The sequence below is a fragment of the Oncorhynchus mykiss genome, chromosome 28 (assembly GCF_013265735.2).
Source record: "Oncorhynchus mykiss isolate Arlee chromosome 28, USDA_OmykA_1.1, whole genome shotgun sequence".
Taxonomy (NCBI): Eukaryota; Metazoa; Chordata; class Actinopteri; order Salmoniformes; family Salmonidae; genus Oncorhynchus; species Oncorhynchus mykiss.
Window position 1 is genome coordinate 2213690 of NC_048592.1, and position 22549 is coordinate 2236238.

The window sequence follows — 22549 nt, forward strand, 5'->3', positions numbered from 1 at the left end:
TTCGCTACTGGAAAACAAAGGCTCTTCTATCTTTAACACAACAAGTCAATGGCATGGATTTAGTTTGCCAAAATGGAGTCCTAATTGTGCACGTGTGGTAAAGTTCTCTGTTTAGAAATAGAATCACTAGAATGGACATCACCATATCAGCTACACTGAGTGTATCAGGGTTGGGGTCAATTTGAAATTCCTGAATTTAATTAAATTCGACCTACAAATTGACATTTGAATTGGCTACACCCCACAGGAAGCAGAATTTGAATCAAATTAAAATACGTAGAATTGAATTCAAACCAATTCAAATCAATTTAACTGAGACATATGACACTCATTCTTTATACAAAGATTTTGCCAAATGCACCTGCCACCTCTTAAGAAAACAGATACCCTTTGCAAACTTTAGTTTGATTCTAATTTAATGATGTCAAACCGTATTTTGTTTGTATTTTTGTCATTAGATGTTAGGTTGTTACCGTACATTCTGGAGTGTTTGATGATGCATTCTGGGAAACATATACATCTAAGTGAATAATGAATTATTATAGACAACCTACAAAATTATCTTAGAATATTTCCAGACCACTGTAATTATTTAAAACTTTAAAAGAATGAATTAAATTCTACTTTCTTTAATTAAAATTAAATTAGCATTCTGCTTCCTGTGGGGTGTGGCCAATAAAAATTAAAGAATTAAAATTGAAAGACCAATTTTCAACTCAACTCAGAATTGACCGCAACCCTGGAGTGTACCCATAAGACTCCCATTCTAGCATTTCTATTTCTATGGTCCCATTCTAGCATTTCTATTTCTATGGTTCAGTGCTGTCTCTCTGTAATACCTTTGATGTAGCCCTTGTCTCTGACGGCTTGCAGAGTGGGTCTGCGTGTGAGGAACTTCATAAGTTTGTGTCTGGTCTTCTTGTCATCTGATGTGTCCATACTGGTAGAACTCTTCATGGCTACAGACCAATGAGAATAGAAGTACAGATGACACATTTACTGCTAACTCTAGAAACACTGACAGGTTTCATGGCTATAGACTAATGACAACGGGATTTTACCATATTATTAACAAAATAAATGATCATCAACATCTTCTGTAGAGAAATAGCAATGGGAGATGACTTAACACACTGACACGCATGATGATCAACAATAACATCATTGGTAGACAAAGATTAACGATCTCAAACATATATGTGGGTTTGGGTTAGGGTAACAGACAGACAGGCAGGCTGCACGAACCTCTGCTCTTAGAGTCTCTGTGATCTTTCTCTTTGTCTTGTTTCTCAGCTCCAGGAGACTCTGGCATGTCCTCCTCTATGGCCTCATCTGACTCCCAGGCCTACAGTGTGGTTGGTAACACACAAACAGGGAAACAAGAAGGGGACAGTCAGAAACAGGTAGGCTGCCTTTGGGCTGGCAATAGCATCAAGGCCCAATGACTAAACATGCCAACTACGCCACTTAGTGGATATATGTGGAACTGAATCAAGAATTTCAAGATCCTTTCAATTTCAAGGTGACAAACATTATGATGAATCAGATTTGTGTCGTGTGTGTGTTTGTGTAGACTCACGTGTGTGCTGATGGTGTCCGTCAGTGCTCTGTACCAGTCATTGACGAAACTGTCATTCTCTGACTGGATCAGCAGCTCTGTGCCCTGACGGGTTTTCAGCTGCAGGAGGAGACAAATACGTTTTTGAACAGTAAGAGCAAGACTCCAACATGAAATAATCCTCCCTGTCATCATTCATGTTCTATACACGTAGTGCTACCATTGTCTGAGGCACTGCTATAGCCTAAAGAAAATTGCCCCAAGGGGACATATTCAAGCAGGATTTATAAATATTATTATTTATTTAACTAGGCAAATCCGTTAAGAGCAAATTCTTTATTTAGAATGACGGCCTACCGGGGAACAGTGGGTTAACTGCCTTGTTCAGGGGCAGAAAGACACATTGTTACCTTGTCAGCTCAGGGATTCGATTCAGCGACCTTTCGGTTACTGGCCCAACACTAACCACTAGGCTACCTGCCCCCCCCCCCCCCCCCCCCCCGTTTTGTGTAGGAGCTCACTCACCTCTATAACATGCTTCTTGCTGGACTTGTCTTTGGAAGCCCACTCTATAGATCCTCCTCTCAAGTCCACAGTAAACTCTGGCTTGGACTGGATGCCTCCAAACTACAGGGAGAAACAAGTACACTACATGACCAAAAGTATGTGGACAAATCGTATGCTCGTCAAACATCTCATTGAAAAATCATTGGCATTAATATGGAATTGGTCCCCACTTTGCTGCTATAACAGCCTCCACTCTTCTGGGAAGGCTTTTCACTAGATGTTGGAATATTGCTGCGGGGACTTGCTTCCATTCAGCCACAAGAGCATTGATGTTGGGCGATTAGGCCTGTAGGCCTGGCTCACAGTCAGCGTTCCAATTCAGGTCAGGGCTCTGTGCAGGCCAGTCAAGTTCTTCCACACCAATCTCGACAAACCATTTTGTATGGACCTCGCTTTGTGCGCGGGGGCATTGTCATGCTGAAACAGGAAAGGGCCTTCCCCAAACTGTTGCCACAAAGTTGGAGGCACAGAATCTTCTAGAATGTCATTGTATGCTGTAGCGTTTAGATTGAACTTTACTGGAACTAAGGGGCCTAGCCAGAAACTATGAAAAACAGTCCCAGATCATTATTCCTCCTTAACCAAACTGAAGAGTTGGCATTATGCATTCGGGAAGATAGCGTTCTCCTGGCATCCGCCAAACCCAGATTCATCCGTCGGACTACCAGATGGTGGCAAGCTTTACACCACTCCAGCACATGCTCGGCATTACGCATGGTGATCTTAGGCTTGTGTGTGGCTGCTCGGCCATGGAAACCCATTTCATGACGCTCCAGACGAACAGTTCTTGTGCTGACGTTGCTTCCAGAGGCAGTTTGCAACTCGGTAGTGAGCGTTGCAACAGAGGACAAATAATTGTTACGAGCTACGCGTTTCAGCACGCGGGGGTCCCGCTCTGTGAGCTTGTGTGGCCTACCCCTTTGCGGCTGAACCGTTGATGCTAGACGTTTCAACTTCACAATAACAGCACTTACAGTTGACCAGGGCAGCTCTAGCAGGGCAGACATTTTATGAACTGACTTGTTGGAAAGGGGGCATCCTATGACACAACGCTGTTGTCCTATGACACAACGTACAACGTTGAAAGTCACTGAGCTCTTCTGTTAGGCCATTTTACTGCCAATGGTTGTCTATGGAGATGGCATGGCTGTGTGCAAAATGTTATACAACGGGTGTGGCGGAAATCGCCGAATCGACTAATTAGAAGGGGTGTCCACATACTTTTGTATATACAGTGAAGAAACACACACGACACCACAATGTGGTGTCAATGGAGCTTGTCAATCCCACTGTCAATTCAGTGTTTTTGGTGAGATATTACTGAGATAATGTGTCTAAGTTAGAGTTTGTCATCTACTACTAAACAACAGGTGCATCATTGAGATTTTATATACAGTGCCTTGCGAAAGTATTCGGCCCCCTTGAACTTTGCGACCTTTTGCCACATTTCAGGCTTCAAACATAAAGATATAAAACTGTATTTTTTTTGTGAAGAATCAACAACAAGTGGGACACAATCATGAAGTGGAACGACATTTATTGGATATTTCAAACTTTTTTAACAAATCAAAAACTGAAAAATTGGGCGTGCAAAATTATTCAGCCCCCTTAAGTTAATACTTTGTAGCGCCACCTTTAGCTGTGATTACAGCTGTAAGTCGCTTGGGGTATGTCTCTATCAGTTTTGCACATCGAGAGACTGAAATTTTTTCACATTCCTCCTTGCAAAACAGCTCGAGCTCAGTGAGGTTGGATGGAGAGCATTTGTGAACAGCAGTTTTCAGTTCTTTCCACAGATTCTCGATTGGATTCAGGTCTGGACTTGACTTGACTTGGCCATTCTAACACCTGGATATGTTTATTTTTGAACCATTCCATTGTAGATTTTGCTTTATGTTTTGGATCATTGTCTTGTTGGAAGACAAATCTCCGTCCCAGTCTCAGGTCTTTTGCAGACTCCATCAGGTTTTCTTCTAGAATGGTCCTGTATTTGGCTCCATCCATCTTCCCATCAATTTTAACCATCTTCCCTGTCCCTGCGGAAGAAAAGCAGGCCCAAACCATGATGCTTCCACCACCATGTTTGACAGTGGGGATGGTGTGAGCTGTGTTGCTTTTACGCCAAACATAACATTTTACATTGTTGCCAAAAAGTTCAATTTTGGTTTCATCTGACCAGAGCACCTTCTTCCACATGTTTGGTGTGTCTCCCAGGTGGCTTGTGGCAAACTTTAAACTACACTTTTTATGGATATCTTTAAGAAATGGCTTTCTTCTTGCCACTCTTCCATAAAGGCCAGATTTGTGCAATATACAACTGATTGTTGTCCTATGGACAGAGTCTCCCACCTCAGCTGTAGATCTCTGCAGTTCATCCAGAGTGATCATGGGCCTCTTGGCTGCATCTCTGATCAGTCTTCTCCTTGTATGAGCTGAAAGTTTAGAGGGACGGCCAGGTCTTGGTAGATTTGCAGTGGTCTGATACTCCTTCCATTTCAATATTATCGCTTGCACAGTGCTCCTTGGGATGTTTAAAGCTTGGGAAATCTTTTTGTATCTAAATCCGGCTTTAAACTGCTTCACAGCAGTATCTCGGACCTGCCTAGTGTGTTCCTTGTTCTTCATGATGCTCTCTGCGCTTTTAACAGACCTCTGAGACTATCACAGTGCAGGTGCATTTATACAGAGACTTGATTACACACAGGTGGATTGTATTTATCATCATTAGTCATTTAGGTCAACATTGGATCATTCAGAGATCCTCTACGAAATTCTGGAGAGAGTTTGCTGCACTGAAAGTAAAGGGGCTGAATAATTTTGCACGCCCAATTTTTCTGTTTTTGATTTGTTAAAAAAGTTTGAAATATCCAATAAATGTCGTTCCACTTCATGATTGTGTCCCACTTGTTGTTGATTCTTCACAAAAAAATACTGTTTTATATCTTTATGTTTGAAGCCTGAAATGTGGCAAAAGGTCGCAAAGTTCAAGGGGGCCGAATACTTTCGCAAGGCACTGTATATACACACACAGTCATTAAAACTAGTTTTTCAACCACTCCACAAATTTCTTGTTAACAAACTACAGTTTTGGCAAGTCGGTTAGGACATCTACTTTGTGCATGACACAACAATTATTTAAAGACAGATTATTTAATAATTATTTAAATTATTTAACTCACTGTATCACAATTCTAGTGGGTCAGATATTTACATACACTATGTTGACTGTGACTTTAAACAGTTTGGAAAATTCCAGAAAAGGATGTCATGGCTTTAGAAGCTTCTGATAGGCTAATTGACATAATTTGAGTCAATTGGTGGTGTACCTGTGAATGTATTTCAAGGCCTACCTTCAAACTCAGTGCCTCTTTGCTTGACATCATGGGAACATCAGAATAAATCAGCCAAGACCTCAGCAAAAAATGTTGAGACCTCCACAAGTCTAGTTCAACCTTGGGAGCAATTTCCAAATGCCTGAAGGTACCACGTTCATCTGTACAAACAATAGTATGCAAATATAACCACCATGGGACCACGCAGCCGTCATACCGCTCAGGAAGGTGACGCATTCTGTCTCCAACAGATGAACGTACTTTGGTGTTAAAAGTGCAAATCAATCCCAGAACAGCAGCAAAGGAAGTGAAGATGCTGTGAAGATTCTGGAGGAAACAGGTACAAAAGTATCTATATTCACAGTAAAAAAAAGTCCTATATTGACCTAACCTGAAAGGCCACTGCTCCAAAACCGCCATAACAAATCCAGACTACGGTTTGCAACTGCACATGGGTAAAAAGATCGTACTTTTTGGTGAAATGTCCTCTGGTCTGATAAAACAAAAATAGAACTGTTTGGCCATAATGACCATCATTATGTTTGGAGGAAAAAAGGGGAGGCTTGCAAGCCGAAGAACACCATCCCAACTGTGAAGCACGGGGGTGGCAGCATCATGTTGTGGGGGTGCTTTGCTGCAGGAGGGACTGGTGCACTTCACAAAATAATAATCCACATCATCATGAGGATCGAAAATTACGTAGATATATTGAAGCAACATCTCAAGACATCAGTCAGGAAGTTAAAGCTTGGTCGCAAATGGGTCTTCTAAGTGGACAATGACCCCAAGCATACTTCCAAAGTTGTGGCAAAATGTGTTAAAGACAACAAAGTCAAGGTATTGGAGTGGCCATCACAAAGCCCACAAAACCTCAATCCCATAGAAAATGTGTGGGCAGAACTGAAAAAGCGTGTGCAAGCAAGGAGGCCTACAAACCTGACTCAGTTACACCAGCTCTGGCAGGAGGAATGAGCCAAAATGTACTTATTGTAGGAAGCTTGTGGAAGGCTACCCAAAACGTTTGACCCAAGTTAAACAATTTAAAGGCAATGCTACCAAATACTAATTGAATGTATGTAAACTTCTGACCCACTGGGAATGTGATGAAATAAATAAAAGCTGAAATAAATCATTCTCACTACTATTATTCTGACATTTCACATTCTTAAAATAAAGTGGTGATCCTAACTGACCTAGACAGGGGATTTTGACTAGGATTAAATATCAGGAATTGTGAAAAACAGAGTTTAAATGTAGTTGGCTAAGGTGTATGTAAACTTCTGACTTCAACTGTACATATATATACAGTACCAGTCAAAAGTTTGGACACACCTACTCATTCAAGGGTTCTTCTTTATTTTGACTACTTCCTACATTGTAGAATAATAGTGAGGACATAAAAACTATGAAATAATCATGTAGCAACCAAAGAAGTGGTAAACAAATCAAAATATAATTATTTTCATGTCTTCACCATTGTTATTTATATATATATAAATACATTATTATATTATGACCTCTAAGTCCTCATTTGGACAAATCTTCCAAGAGTCCTTAAACATTAAAATACAATTTATAATACAAATCACATTTTCACAAACTCAGCAAAAAAAGAAACGTCCTCTCACTGTCAACTGCGTTTATTTTCAGCAAACTTAACATGTATGTACAAACATAATAAGATTCAACAACAGACAAACTGAAGAAGTTCCACAGACATGTGACTAACAGAAATGGAATAATGTGTCCCTGAACAAAGTAGGGGTCAAAATCAAAATTAACATTCAGTATCTGGTGTGGCCACCAGCTGCATTAAGTACCGCAGCGCATCTTCTCCTCATGGACTGCACCAGATTTGCCAGTTCTTGCTGTGAGATGTTACCCCACTCTTCCACCAAGGAACCTGCAAGTTCCCGGACATTTCTGGGGGGAATGGCCCTAGCCCTCACCCTCCGATCCAACAGGTCACAGACGTGCTCAATGGGATTGAGATCCGGGCTCTTCGCTGGCCATGGCAGAACACTGACATTCCTGTCTTGCAAGAAATCATGCACAGAACGAGCCTTAAGGCTAGTGGCATTGTCTTGCTGGAGGGTCATGTCAGGATGAGCCTGCAGGAAAGGTACCACATGAGGGAGGAGGATGTCTTCCCTGTAACGCACAGCTTTGAGATTGCCTGCAATGACAACAAGCTCAGTCCGATGATACAGTGACACACCGTCCCAGACCATGACGGACACCTCCAAATCGATCCCGCTCCAGAGTACAGGCCTCGGTGTAACGCTCATTCCTTGGACGATAAACACGGATCCGGCCATCCCCCCTGGTGAGACAAAACCGCAACTCGTCAGTGAAGAGCACTTTTTGCCAGTCCTGTCTGGTCCAGCGACGGTTGGTTTGTGCCCATAGGTGACGTTGTTGCCGTTGATGTCTGGTGAGCACCTACCTTACAACAGGCCTACAAGCCCTCAGTCCAGCCTCTCTCAGCCTATTGCGGACAGTCTGAGCACTGATGGAGGGATTGTGCGTTCCTGGTGTAACTCGGGCAGCTGTTGTTGCCATCCTGTACTTGTCCCGCAGGTGTGATGTTTGGATGTACCGATCCTATGCAGGTCTTGTTACACATCTGCCACTGCGAGGACAATCAGCTGTCTGTCCTGTCTCCCTGTTGCACTGTCTGAGGCGTCTCACAGTACGGACATTGCAATTTATTGCCCTGGCCACATCTGCAGTCCTCATGCCTCCCTGCAGCATGCCTAAGGCACGTTCACGCAGATGAGCAGGGACCCTGAGCATCTTTCTTTTGGTGTTTTTCAGAGACAGTAGAAAGGCATCTTCAGTGTCCTAAGTTTTCATAACTGTGACCTTAATTGCTTACTGTCTGTAGCTGTTAGTGTCTTAATAACCATTCCACAGGTGCATGTTCACTAATTGTTTATGGCTCATTGAACAAGCCTGGGAAACAGTGTTTAAACCCTTAACAATGAAGATCTATGAAGTTATTTGGATTTTTACAAATTATCTCTGAAAGACAGGGTCCTGAAAAAGGGGCGTTTCTTTTTTTGCTGAGTTTCTAACACCCTGTTTAAAACAACAGACATACAGTAATACTCTGACATATTGACCAGATAAATACTCTAGTGGTTTGAAAAGATAGATTGATTACTTCATCTACCATAGTCCTGCACAACCATCCAATGTATTATATTTAAATGGTTCTAAAGTATGGTTTGAATTTATATATTGAAAAGTTTCTGGTTTGCTCTGATAAAATTATTCAAATTCTTTATTACTCTAAATCGAAATGTTATTTTAAGCATTTCTCTTTTCGGCCTATATACAGTAGTACACTACTTTAGACCAGACAGGGTGGGGCTTGACCACTGAGGAGAGCCTACAGTTGCCTAGCAGCGAGAGTAGCAGCTCAGCGAAGGAGGAGCCACCAAGGTACAATTGGCCGAGCGTCGTCCAGGTTAGGGTTTGGCTGGGGTAGGCAGTCAGTGTAAATCAGAATGTATTCTTAAATGACTTGCCTGGTTTAATAAAGGTTAAATTAAATAAAAAAAAATAAAAAAAATGATGTCTTGCTGTAGAGACGGATGGGTTAAATTGCCATGTCAGAGGATCTATTCCTGTTCTACTCTATTTCTAATGGTTTGAACACTCGAGTGTAGAGTAGAGTAGCAGATTGACACTACTCACCCAGCTGGTCCCACCCCCCTGGCTTTTAGTGAATAGTAGCAAGGAGCCCCGAAGGACTGTCCAGGACGACGTCCAATTTTTCCTGTAAAAAACACACACACACACACACACACACACACACACACACACACACACACACACACACACACACACACACACAGGCTGAGGCCACACAGAGACGTAATAAAGAAAACATCTGAATTTATCATTGTCAGTTTTTATCTGTCAAAAGTTCAACTTAAGTCAACGTTTTTATTTTTTTGACAGACAATCATGCCAGTTGTCCGTCATCCATCAACGGATGACTCCCATTGAAAGACGATTGGCTCAAGCCGCAATTTCGGACACAAAATCTATTTTTGCTTTGGGGCAAAAACATCACTGACACATCTTATTTCAACTCAACCAAACACTGCAGGTTGTGTTGCTTTGACCAACAGCTTATCCATATGTGTCGGATATTCCTGCTCCTCTTCCTAAAACAGTACTACTCACCGTACTTTCTTGCCATGCTCAGTGATCTTGGTCACATTAAGAACACCACACTTCTCTGAAGGCTGCAGAGAAACAGAGAGACACACATCATCATCACATGTAGACAGGGCCAGACACGACTGACAGGGGAAAAAACGCAATACACATTCTCTGTCACAAATTACACCCTATTTCCTATGTAGTCCACTACTTCTGACCAAAAGGCACACAGACATACAAAAAGCAGCCCAAACCAGAGAGACTGAAGGAAAGAGTAGACAAGAAAGTAGAAACTTTAGTATGACTGAAATCATGCAGTGAAACCACAGCAGGACAACACTTAATAGTTTCCCCACAGTCTAGTCTGTGATACAGGGTTACAGTCACCCCCACTAGTCGCTTACAATACAGGTAGAATATTTACAGAGTCACCAGTAACAATTCAGGCACAACAAGTGACCAGAGTTTCTACAGATTTTCTACCATTTTCTATGAAAATTGACATCAGTCGACCACACAGTAGAATAGAAGACAGAAGAGGAGCACAAAGGGAAGGCCACACTTCAGGAGAGGAGAGAGAGAGAGAGGGGGATACTAACAGAGGTGGGGGGCTTGAGGGACGAGGGGTCTGAGGAGTCAGAGTCAGGAGAGCCGGGGACCTTGGGGCCCAACGCCGCATCCTAGTGATGAGAATGACAACACAGTCTAAGAACTACTGAGTACTTCAGAGGGATGTTCCAGAAAGCACGATCAATAAGTTAGCCAGCTAACTGTCCGAAATATTCTGAAATACCTGGCTTGAAATTAGCATGGTATAATTAAGTTGACAACTAACAACACATACCTGTATTCAAGATTATTTTTGAAAATGAACCAGGAAATAACGAGATCTCCAGTATCTCCAGTATGTGACTGCTTTTCAATGACTGCTTTTTTTAATGATCCTGCTTTCTGCAACAGCCCCAGAGACAGCCGCAGAAGTAAACCAACACATGGTTACATTGACATGGATAGTTAAGGACAGATAGAGTTGTTGAACGTTGTCAAATATTCTTTCAAAATAACATAATTAAACCATGCAATTAATATATTTAGATTGAACCTCAAATCAAACTAACTGAGGGAAAGGAAAGGTTGATATCGCCATGCTTACATCGATACTAGATATATCATTGTAGATTATAGAAGTGATTATAGATTATATGATATATTATTATAGAAGTGATCAATGGGTCATCATTAAATGTCATATCGTTTTTCAGATAAATAGGAGTAATAATTAACAGGAGGAAGTGCACTCAGGGGTGGCAGCAAGCTCGGAACGTGATAGGCCTGATTGGATGAAGGCATCATTTGATTAGATGAAGGACAGTGATCATTCTCGCTCTCTGTGATTATCAAGCGAGGTGATTGGCTGCTGGGATTGGAGGGTGTAGAGGCACTGACTTTTGTCTGTCTGTAATGGTGGGGGCCAAAGCCTGTACGGAAACGCCTGTTGTTTTTGATGAGTCACTGCAGAGCAGAATCATGAGTCTACAACTACCCCCTCACATTCACATCATGATCGTGTTCGTGTTCCAAATGGCACCCTATTGGGGAGGCAGGTAGCCTAGTGGTTAGAGCGTTGGGCCAGTAACTGAAAGGTTTCTGGATCGAATCCCCAAGCTGACAAGGTAGAAATCTGTTGTTCTGCCCCAGAACAAGGCAGTTAACCCACTGTTCCTAGGCCGTCATTGTAAATAAGAAGACTTGCCTAGCTAAATAAAAGTGAAATAAAATGTACTTTTGACCAGGGCCCTGGTGCCATTTTGGGACTCAATACCTTACATTCACATAATAAACAAACTCACTAGACAAGATACCCCAGAGACTAGAAATGTGACCTATAATGAAACTTACATTTTTGGGGGGGCATCTCACCTTGTCGTTGGTGTCCAGTGCGTAGGTGCTGTGTCTCCACTTGGTCAGGACGATGGGCTCTACATGCTTCCTGTCCAGACTGCGGCTCTTAGGGGTGTCTCCTCCGCCCGGCAGGGGAGGAAGGGAGTGGTTGTACTGCAGGCAGGCAGACACACAGAGAGAGAGAGAGAGAGAGAGAGAGAGAGAGAGAGAGAGAGAGAGAGAGACAGAGAAGAGAGAGAGCAGAGAGCCGAGAGCAGAGAGAGAGCGAGACAGAGAAGAGAGAGAAGAGAGAGAGCAGAGAGCAGAGAGAGAGAGAGAGAGAGATGGGGATGGGGATGGGGACAAACATCATACAGAAGTACTAATAAACATTAACACTTTCAACGAGAAAGACAAACCTATATGAAACAAATAAGCGTAACTATGTTTGGGGACAAGCAACCAGTCTAAACTATTAAACTAATGCTGTGTTCATAACCAACTGGGAAGGTGGAAATTATCAGTTGTGAAGTCCAGTTGGATGCATTCACGTGCTTTGAACTCATTGAGAAACGCAGACTGGATCCCAGGCTATGACGCAGCCGGCCGCGACCGGTAGACCCATGAGGCCACGCACAATTGGCCCAGCATCATACGGGTTAGGGGAGGGTTTGGCCGGCCGGGATGTCCTTGTCCCATCGCACTCTAGCAACTCGTGGTGGGCCGGGCGCATGCACGCTGACACGGTCGCCAGTTGTACGGTGTTTCCTCCGACACATTGGAGCGGCTGGTTTCCGGGTTAAGCAAGCAGTGTGTTAAGAAGCAGTGTCGCTTGGCAGGGTCATGTTTCTGAGGATGCGTGACCTTCGTCTCTCCTGAGTCCGTACGGGAGTTGGAGCGATGGGACAAGACTGTAACTACCAATTGGATACCATGAAATGGCCAACAAGCTGGTAATGGCCAACAAGCTGCGTCAACCATAAAAGTACAGCTACCATGTCTGTAAACATATGACAGTGTTTAAAAAACATATGCTGTTGCATTTAACTACAGAAAACACTGTTATGGAGATAATTTCCTTGGTAAGTGACGTCAGAGGTCACCTTGTGGGAGATGTCGGAGCTCAGGGATGACAGACGAGTTCCCCACTAGTAATTACCAGTTGGAGGTGCATTCAAGTAGATTTTTTCCCACTTGGTTATGAACGCAGGGTAAACTGGAGGTAGTGTACTTGTCCTGGGCCATACCTTGGGCAGCTTCCATTCAGATCTTGAGCCGTCAGCACTGTAGTAGTAGGGTCGGCCCTGTTCATCAACATGCTTAATCCACTGGATGGACACACACACACACACACACACACACACACACACACACACACACACACACAACACTAGATGAGCATCACTGACACACTAAAAAAGCACCTAGTGTGGTGCAGTGGTCCCGTCTAAGTGTAATATAGAGAAGAACTCAGAGGCCATGACAGTGAAGACAGACACAGAGAGAGTCCCCAGTACCTTCTCATTAGTATAGTCACTAACATACAGAGTGTGTCCATGCTCATCCAGCTCTTCTGACCAACCTCGAGGCGGGGAGCCATACTGGCTGTCTGATTGGCTAGAATACGTGCTGTGGCAGTTGTCCTCCAACGACAGAGGCTGGAAGCGACCAATGGCGAGCGAGAGGAGAGGAAGGAAGGATGGGGAGAAAGAGAGAGGCAGAGTTGTCTATGATTAGGGGCAACGGAAGAGGGAGAGAGGTGGGGAGGCAGAGAGAAAGAGACAGGGAGAAGGAGAGAGAAAGAAATAGAGAGAAAGGGAGGGAGAGAAAGAAAGAGAAAAAAGAGAGAGAGAAGGACCAATCACCATTGCGTTGTCTATGCATAGAGAATAGAAAGCACCAATCACGATTAACCACAGTCAGAGCTACAGTATAGAGGTCACAGTCACCCACAATGTACAGCCAAGAACACTGCAGTCACTCACAGCATAGCACCAATCCTTTGAAATCTTTCAAATACTTTAATCATTTGCTCTAGCCTGCCTTGAGTGCCAGATGAGAGGGGTTTACAGTTGTGGGACTATTCTATAGGTCCATTAAAACCCCCTAGAGTCTGCCTGAGGCTGGGTTTTTACTAAGCTAAAATATGGAATTGTTTTTAGAGGGTCATACCAAGGATCATTTAGCTATTTGTTTTTTAATTTTAGGACCACTGTAGGTATAAAAAAATATATATAAAAAAAGTATTTGATGAAACATTGAATTGGGCCTCACTGCCATTAGCCCATAGAAACGGATTGAATAACTTTGTTTTTATTTATTTATTTTTTAAAATAATTTAACCTTTATTTAACTGGGCAAGTCAGTTAAGAACAAATGATTATTTACAATGAAGGCCTACCATGGAACAGTAGGTTAACTGCTTTGTTCAGGGGCAGAACGACAGATTTTTACCTTGTCAGCTCTGGGATTCGATCCAGCAACCTTTCGGTAACTGGCCCAACACTCCAACCACTAGACTACACTTGGCCAAGTGCAACTTCGCTCTCTACAGCTTGGCAGCTGCGGGAGTGGGAGATGCCCGTGTGCTTTGTGGTTTACTAGATCTTTTTTTCTGCAGTTTTCTTGAAGATCACTCCGCGACCCACATGCTGCCCCAGGGCAGTGATTGGGGACATTGCCCTGAAGACCGTCTTTTGGATGGGACGTTAAGCGGGTATCCTGACTCTCTGTGGTCACTAAAGATTCCATGGCATTTATATAAGAGTAGGGATGTTAACCCCGGTGTGGCTAAATTCAATCTGGCCCTCATACCATCATGGCCACCTAATCATCCCCAACTTCAAATTGGCTCATTTATCCCCCTCCTCTCCCCTATAACTATTCTCCAGGTCATTGCTGTAAATGAGAATGTGTTTTCAGTTTAACTTACCTGGTAAAATAAGGGTTAAATAACATTTGCAACTATTGAATATGAATCAAGTGAATTATTATCAGAACCCAAATTAATTCACCAAAGATTCTCCCGTTTCTATGACGAATTTTACACCTCTGATTGTAAATCCACACCAAGCCAGATCGAGTCATTTTTAAAAGACATAAGAATCCGGCCTGCTGAGAGCCCAAATCTCTCTCCATTGAACTCCAAAGGGCATTGGATAACATGAATAAAGGCAAATCACCTGGTTGTGACTGTATTCCTCCTGAAGTCTATTTAAAATTTTAGAACCAATTAGGTCCACTGTTACTTGAAATGATGAACACAGCCGTTCAAAGGTTCATTTGGAAGGGATGTAAATACAGCATTAATTTTGCTTTTATATAAAAAAAAGGTAAGGACTCCGCCCAGTGCTCTCACTATCTTTGATAAACACAGATATTAAACTATTTTCAAAAATGTTGTCTTCCCGTCTTGAAACTTACTTACCCAAATTGGTACATCTTGACCAAAAAAGGTTTGTTAAACAACGATTACCTTCAGGTAACCTCTGTCGTCTATTACATATCTTACATGCTTCATCAGAAACCAAAGATCATTGGGCAGATCAACAGTATCTCTCGACGCAGAAAAAGCTGATGTTAGCGATCATATCTTTGGCTGGTTTTGGAACATATGGGACTTGGCTCCAAATTCATTCATATGATTAAAATACTATATGCCAATCCCTCAGCCATAGTAATAACAGGCAATATCTGCTCTGTTCCGTTCAAAATAACTACTAGTAGCTGGCAAGGTGATCCCATCTCGATGGAGGACTCTCGCTCTACTTATGGAACCCGATGGAGGACTCTCTCTCTCTACTTTTGGAACCCGATGGAGGACTCTCTCTCTCTACTTATGGAACCTGATGGAGGACTCTCTCTCTCTACTTTTGGAACCCGATGGAGGACTCTCTCTCTACTTATGGAACCCGATGGAGGACTCTCTCTCTACTTATGGAACCTGATGGATGACTCTCTCTCTCTACTTTTGGAACCCGATGGAGGACTCTCTCTCTACTTATGGAACCCGATGGAGGACTCTCTCTCTCTACTTATGGAACCCGATGGAGGACTCTCTCTCTCTACTTATGGAACCTGATGGAGGACTCCCTCTCTCTACTTTTGGAACCCGATGGAGGACTCTCTCTCTACTTATGGAACCCGATGGAGGACTCTCTCTCTACTTATGGAACCCGATCGAGCACTCTCTCTCTCTACTTATGGAACCCGATGGAGGACTCTCTCTCTACTTATGGAACCCGATGGAGGACTCTCTCTCTACTTATGGAACCCGATGGAGGACTCTCTCTCTCTACTTATGGAACCCGATGGAGGACTCGCTCTCTCTAGTTATGGAACCCGATGGAGGACTCTCTCTCTACTTATGGAACCCGATGGAGGACTCTCTCTCTACTTATGGAACCCGATGGAGGACTCTCTCGCTCTACTTTTGGAACCCGATCAAGGACTCTCTCTCTCTACTTTTGGAACCCGATGGAGGACTCTCTCTCTCTACTTTTGGAACCCGATGGAGGACTCTCTCTCTCTACTTTTGGAACCCGATGGAGGACTCTCTCTCTCTACTTTTGGAACCCGATGGAGGACTCTCTCTCTCTACTTTTGGAACCTGATGGAGGACTCTCTCTCTGTCGTCTATTACATATCTTACATGCTTCATCAGAAACCAAAGATCATTGGGCAGATCAACAGTATCTCTCGACGCAGAAAAAGCTGATGTTAGCGATCATATCTTTGGCTGGTTTTGGAACATATGGGACTTGGCTCCAAATTCATTCATATGATTAAAATACTATATGCCAATCCCTCAGCCATAGTAATAACAGGCAATATCTGCTCTGTTCCGTTCAAAATAACTACTAGTAGCTGGCAAGGTGATCCCATCTCGATGGAGGACTCTCGCTCTACTTATGGAACCCGATGGAGGACTCTCTCTCTCTACTTTTGGAACCCGATGGAGGACTCTCTCTCTCTACTTATGGAACCTGATGGAGGACTCTCTCTCTCTACTTTTGGAACCCGATGGAGGACTCTCTCTCTACTTATGGAACCCGATGGAGGACTCTCTCTCTACTTATGGAACCTGATGGATGACTCTCTCTCTCTACTTTTGGAACCCGATGGAGGACTCTCTCTCTACTTATGGAACCCGATGGAGGACTCTCTCTCTCTACTTATGGAACCCGATGGAGGACTCTCTCTCTCTACTTATGGAACCTGATGGAGGACTCCCTCTCTCTACTTTTGGAACCCGATGGAGGACTCTCTCTCTACTTATGGAACCCGATGGAGGACTCTCTCTCTACTTATGGAACCCGATCGAGCACTCTCTCTCTCTACTTATGGAACCCGATGGAGGACTCTCTCTCTACTTATGGAACCCGATGGAGGACTCTCTCTCTACTTATGGAACCCGATGGAGGACTCTCTCTCTCTACTTATGGAACCCGATGGAGGACTCGCTCTCTCTAGTTATGGAACCCGATGGAGGACTCTCTCTCTACTTATGGAACCCGATGGAGGACTCTCTCTCTACTTATGGAACCCGATGGAGGACTCTCTCGCTCTACTTTTGGAACCCGATCAAGGACTCTCTCTCTCTACTTTTGGAACCCGATGGAGGACTCTCTCTCTCTACTTTTGGAACCCGATGGAGGACTCTCTCTCTCTACTTTTGGAACCCGATGGAGGACTCTCTCTCTCTACTTTTGGAACCCGATGGAGGACCCTCTCTCTCTACTTTTGGAACCCGATGGAGGACCCTCTCTCTCTACTTTTGGAACCCGATGGAGGACCCTCTCTCTCTACTTTTGGAACCCGATGGAGGACTCTCTCTCCCTACTTATGGAACCCGATGGAGGACCCTCTCTCTCTACTTTTGGAACCCGATGGAGGACTCTCTCTCTCTACTTATGGAACCCGATGGAGGACTCTCTCTCTCTACTTATGGAACCCGATGGAGGACTCTCTCTCTACTTATGGAACCCGATGGAGGACTCTCTCTCTCTACTTATGGAACCCGATGGAGGACTCTCTCTCTCTACTTATGGAACCCGATGGAGGACTCTCTCTCTCTACTTATGGAACCCGATGGAGGACTCTCTCTCTACTTATGGAACCCGATGGAGGACTCTCTCTCTACTTATGGAACCCAATGGAGGACTCTCTCTCTACTTATGGAACCCGATGGAGGACTCTCTCTCTACTTATGGAACCCGATGGAGGACTCTCTCTCTCTACTTATGGAACCCAATGGAGGACTCTCTCTCTCTCTACTTATGGAACCTGATGGAGGACTCTCTCTCTCTCTACTTATGGAACCCGATGGAGGACTCTCTCTCTCTCTCTACTTATGGAACCCGATGGAGGACTCTCTCTACTTATGGAACCCGATGGAGGACTCTCTCTCTCTACTTATGGAACCCAATGGAGGACTCTCTCTCTACTTATGGAACCCAATGGAGGACTCTCTCTCTACTTATGGAACCCAATGGAGGACTCTCTCTCTCTCTCCACTTATGGAACCCGATGGAGGACTCTCTCTCTCTCTACTTATGGAACCCGATGGAGGACTCTCTCTCTCTCTACTTATGGAACCCGATGGAGGACTCTCTCTCTCTCTCTACTTATGGAACCCGATGGAGGACTCTCTCTCTCTCTCTACTTATGGAACCCGATGGAGGACTCTCTCTCTCTCTACTTGAGTTTGAGTTTATTTTTTATTTTTACAGGGACAGTGCAAATTAATCAACGTTTCAGTAAAAGTGCCGGTTTTAGCCAGCCGGCTAATTTTCAACCGCAGTCCCTGGGCAGGTTATTAAAAACAATTACAATATAGACAATAACAGCATAGAACAAGCAAGACATAGCAACATAGGACAAGCAAGACATAGCATACAGACAGAGCAACATAGGACAAGCAAGACGTAGCATACAGACAGAGCAACATAAAATAAAAAGCAGCAAGACAAAATTCATAAAAACAACAAAGTGTTTCCACACCTCACAAGCTACAGACAACAGACAACATGGAAAGCAGCAACACACAGCTAGGGACCATGTTCACAAATCTGATTGACCTTTAGCCATGTCTTCAAGCATTTTGTGAAAGTGTGATATGTGGTGCAGTTATGTGTGTCTGATGGCAGTGTATTCCAGACATGGGAAGCTCTCACAGAGAATGCAGATTTACTAAAGGTGCTTTTCCTTAGGGGAACTATACAGTCACCTCTCATGGCAGACCTTGTGGATCTGCTGCCATATGTCTGGGTTTTCTGTTTAACAAAAATATTGAGTGGAGGGGGAGCCAGGCCATTAAGGATCTTGAATACAAGACATGCGTCGGTGTATTGCACAAGATTTTCCCAACTTATGGAACCCGATGGAGGACTCTCTCTCTCTACTTATGGAACCCGATGGAGGACTCTCTCTCTCTACTTATGGAACCCGATGGAGGACTCTCTCTCTACTTATGGAACCCGATGGAGGACTCTCTCTCTACTTATGGAACCCGATGGAGGACTCTCTCTCTCTACTTATGGAACCCGATGGAGGACTCTCTCTCTCTACTTATGGAACCCGATGGAGGACTCTCTCTCTCTACTTATGGAACCCGATGGAGGACTCTCTCTCTCTACTTATGGAACCCGATGGAGGACTCTCTCTCTCTACTTATGGAACCCGATGGAGGACTCTCTCTCTCTACTTATGGAACCCGATGGAGGACTCTCTCTCTACTTATGGAACCCGATGGAGGACTCTCTCTACTTATGGAACCCGATGGAGGACTCTCTCTCTACTTATGGAACCCGATGGAGGACTCTCTCTCTACTTATGGAACCCGATGGAGGACTCTCTCTCTACTTATGGAACCCGATGGAGGACTCTCTCTCTCTACTTATGGAACCCGATGGAGGACTCTCTCTCTCTACTTATGGAACCCGATGGAGGACTCTCTCTACTTATGGAACCCGATGGAGGACTCTCTCTCTACTTATGGAACCCGATGGAGGACTCTCTCTCTACTTATGGAACCCGATGGAGGACTCTCTCTACTTATGGAACCCCAATTGTTTCCCCATTTGAAACATTTGGGAATAGATGCAGTACATTTCCTTCCTTAGATAAAACCATTGCCAGAAACTTTAACAGAACGCTCAAATCAATTCAGCCCAACCTCAGTAGATGGACTAATATCCCAGTTGCTGTAACCGGCAGAATATCTATTGTCAAAATGAATATAATATCAGGGCTGAATTTCTGTTATTCAATGCTTCCCTCGTCTCCCCCTTCTGGCTATTGGGACACAATCCTTAGTGCGGTTTCAAAATGTATATAGCAAGGTAATCAGGCCCGGATAAAATTAACAAACTCGCAAAGAGGAAAAGAACAATCTGTACCAAACTTTAAAATGGTATTTCCAGGCTCTAGCATGTCGGCCCATCCTAAATAGGTTTAGTCATGATTCTTCTGCACCCTGGCTGAGTATAGAGAGAAATATGGTGTCTCCTATATCCCTGGAAGAGGTGTTCTTCACTGAAATATCACTTAAATAATGTAAACAACGCTTTGGTCCTATTATTGCTCACATCATTTATATTTGTCACAAAATTGAAATACAGTGTAACTGGGAATCAAAATGTCATGCCCATATGCCATATTACACCGTAATGTATTAAATTAATTGTTTTCCTCGTCAATCTACACACAATACCTCATAAGGACAAAGTGAAATCCGTTTTTTAGAGATGTTTGCAAATGTATTACAAATAAAAACAGGAAATACCTTTGCTATGAGACTCAATATTGAACTCCTGTTTCCACTGATCATCCTTTAGATGTTTCTACAACTTGATTGGAGTCCACCTGTTGTAAATTCAATTGATTGGACATGATTTGGAAAGGCACACACCTGTCAATATGAGGTCCCACAGTTGACAGTGCATGTCAGAGCAAAAAACCAAGCCATGAGGTCGAAGGAATTGTCCGTAGAGCTCAGAGACAGGATTGTGTCAAGGTACAGATCTGGGGAGGGTACCCAAACCTTTCTGCAGCATTGAATGTCCCCAAATACACATTGGCCTTCATCATTCTTAAATGGAAGAAGTTTGGAACCACCAAGACTCTTCCTAGAGCTGGCCGCCGTGCCAAACTGAGCAATCCAGGGAGAAGGAACTTGGTCAGGGAGGTGACCAAAAACCCAGTTCCTCTGTGAAGATGGGAGAACCTTCTAGAAGGACAACCATCTCTGAAGCACTCCACCGGATCAGGACTTTATTGCAGAGTGGCCACTCTTCAGTAAAAGGCACATGACAGCCCACATGGAGTTTGCCAAAGGACACCCAAAGGACTCTCAGATCATGAGAAACAAGATCATCTGGTCTGATGAAACCAAGATTTGGCCTAAATGCCAAGCGCCACGTCTGGAGGAAACCTGGCACCATCCCTACGGTGAATCATGGTGTTGGCATCTGCTGCAGGGACTGGGAGACTAGTCAGGTTGAGGGAAAGATGAACAGAGCAAAGTGCAAAGAGAACCTTGATGAAAACCTGCTCCAGAGCACTCAGGACCTCAGACCGGGGCGAAGGTTCAACTTTCGAACAGGACAACGACCCTAAGCACACAGCCATGACAATGCAGGAGTGGCTTCGGGACAAGTCTCTGAATGTCCTTGAGTGGCCCAATCGAACATCTCTGGAGAGACCTGAAAATAGCTGTGCAGCAACACTCCCAACCAACCTGACAGAGCTTGAGAGGATTTGCAAAGAAGAATGGGAGAAACTCCCCAAAGCTTGTAGCATCATACCCAAGAAGACTCAAGATTGTAATTGCTGCCAAAGTTGCTTTGACAAAGTACTGAGTAAAGGGTATGAATACTTAAGTAAATGTGATATTTCCATTTCCACCTGTTTTTGCTTTGTCATTATGGGGTATTGTGTGTAGATTGATGAGGGAAAAAAATGATTAATCCATTTTAGAATAAGGCTGTAACCTAACAAAATGTGGAAAAGGTCAAGGGGTCTGAATAGTTTCCGAACGCACTATATAGAAGAGCAAGCCATTAAAAAAGTATTGTCCACAGATCTAATTGAATCTTACCAACCCTTTAACTGGAATATAATATGGAAAAATATGACATTGGCATCCCATAATAGGAACCATCAGTTTATACACTAAGTTTGTTCACAGACTGTATTTAACACCGAGGAAACGTTTTACGATGAAATTAGCCCCAACTCCCACCTCTTCACTGTGTCCCCTAAATCAGGTAGACACATTCCTCCATATGATGTGTGAGTGCCCTGCAGTTAAATGCTTCTGGAGCAAAGTTACAAAATTAATTTAGAAGATGCTTTGCATCTATTATGTTACATAACAATAATAGCTCTCTGAATCTCTCAATCAATCAGAGACGATTGCACTGCCGCAATTGAGGCCTGGAGGGGTGTATTATCACTGAATGAATCGCGATGAGTACAGACCCACAAATAACATAACTGCTAACCTCCACTGTTATTGTAATGGTGAGGGGTATGATATTTGTGCATCTGTAACTTTCGCGCTCATCTTTATCCTAAATTAATTCAAGACTATCCGTAATCATGGTAGCATCTACATTAGTGTAGAAGTGTTAAGAAGCATTTTATTCTTATTTATAATAAAAGTGACTCCAAAATGACACGATACATTACTTACTATTCAATTGATAATTGGCACAAAAGAATAGGAAAAACAACTAAAACAAACAGGAAATGCATCCAACAAGTTTGTAGTCACAAGCTTGAGGTAATCATTGCGTGCTAGCAATATGGGAACAAATACTAAACTTGTCCCAATACTTTTGGTAACCTAAAATGGGGGGACTTTGTACAAAAAGTGCTGTAATTTCTAAACGGTTCACCCGATATGGATGAAAATACCGTCTGTACTTTAACCTCATAGTCATTGTATCATTTCAAAGCCAAAGTGGTGGAGTACAGAGATAAAACAAAACATTTGTCACTGTGCCAATATCTCTAGCTGAAACAGACAGAT

General features: G+C 43.4%; 1 protein-coding gene across 6 annotated transcripts in view; it reads right to left on the reverse strand.

The window, feature by feature from the left end:
- Positions 1 to 22549, reverse strand: part of LOC110508335 (rho GTPase-activating protein 12) — a 157229-nt gene that overhangs the window by 8916 nt on the left and 125764 nt on the right. Inside the window, exons 5-14 of one of the 6 annotated variants that reach the window (XM_036966258.1) lie at positions 13032 to 13172; positions 12762 to 12842; positions 11554 to 11688; positions 10233 to 10313; positions 9655 to 9716; positions 9160 to 9241; positions 2084 to 2185; positions 1580 to 1678; positions 1246 to 1345; positions 840 to 959 (exon numbers count right to left, since the gene is read on the reverse strand). In XM_036966258.1, coding sequence (XP_036822153.1) covers positions 840 to 959; positions 1246 to 1345; positions 1580 to 1678; positions 2084 to 2185; positions 9160 to 9241; positions 9655 to 9716; positions 10233 to 10313; positions 11554 to 11688; positions 12762 to 12842; positions 13032 to 13172 — 1003 coding nt within the window. Of the gene's footprint in view, positions 1 to 839; positions 960 to 1245; positions 1346 to 1579; positions 1679 to 2083; positions 2186 to 9159; positions 9242 to 9654; positions 9717 to 10232; positions 10314 to 11553; positions 11689 to 12761; positions 12843 to 13031; positions 13242 to 22549 lie in introns of all 6 variants that reach the window. The other 5 variants (XM_036966257.1, XM_036966255.1, XM_036966260.1 and 2 more) reach the window with 5 other exon arrangements.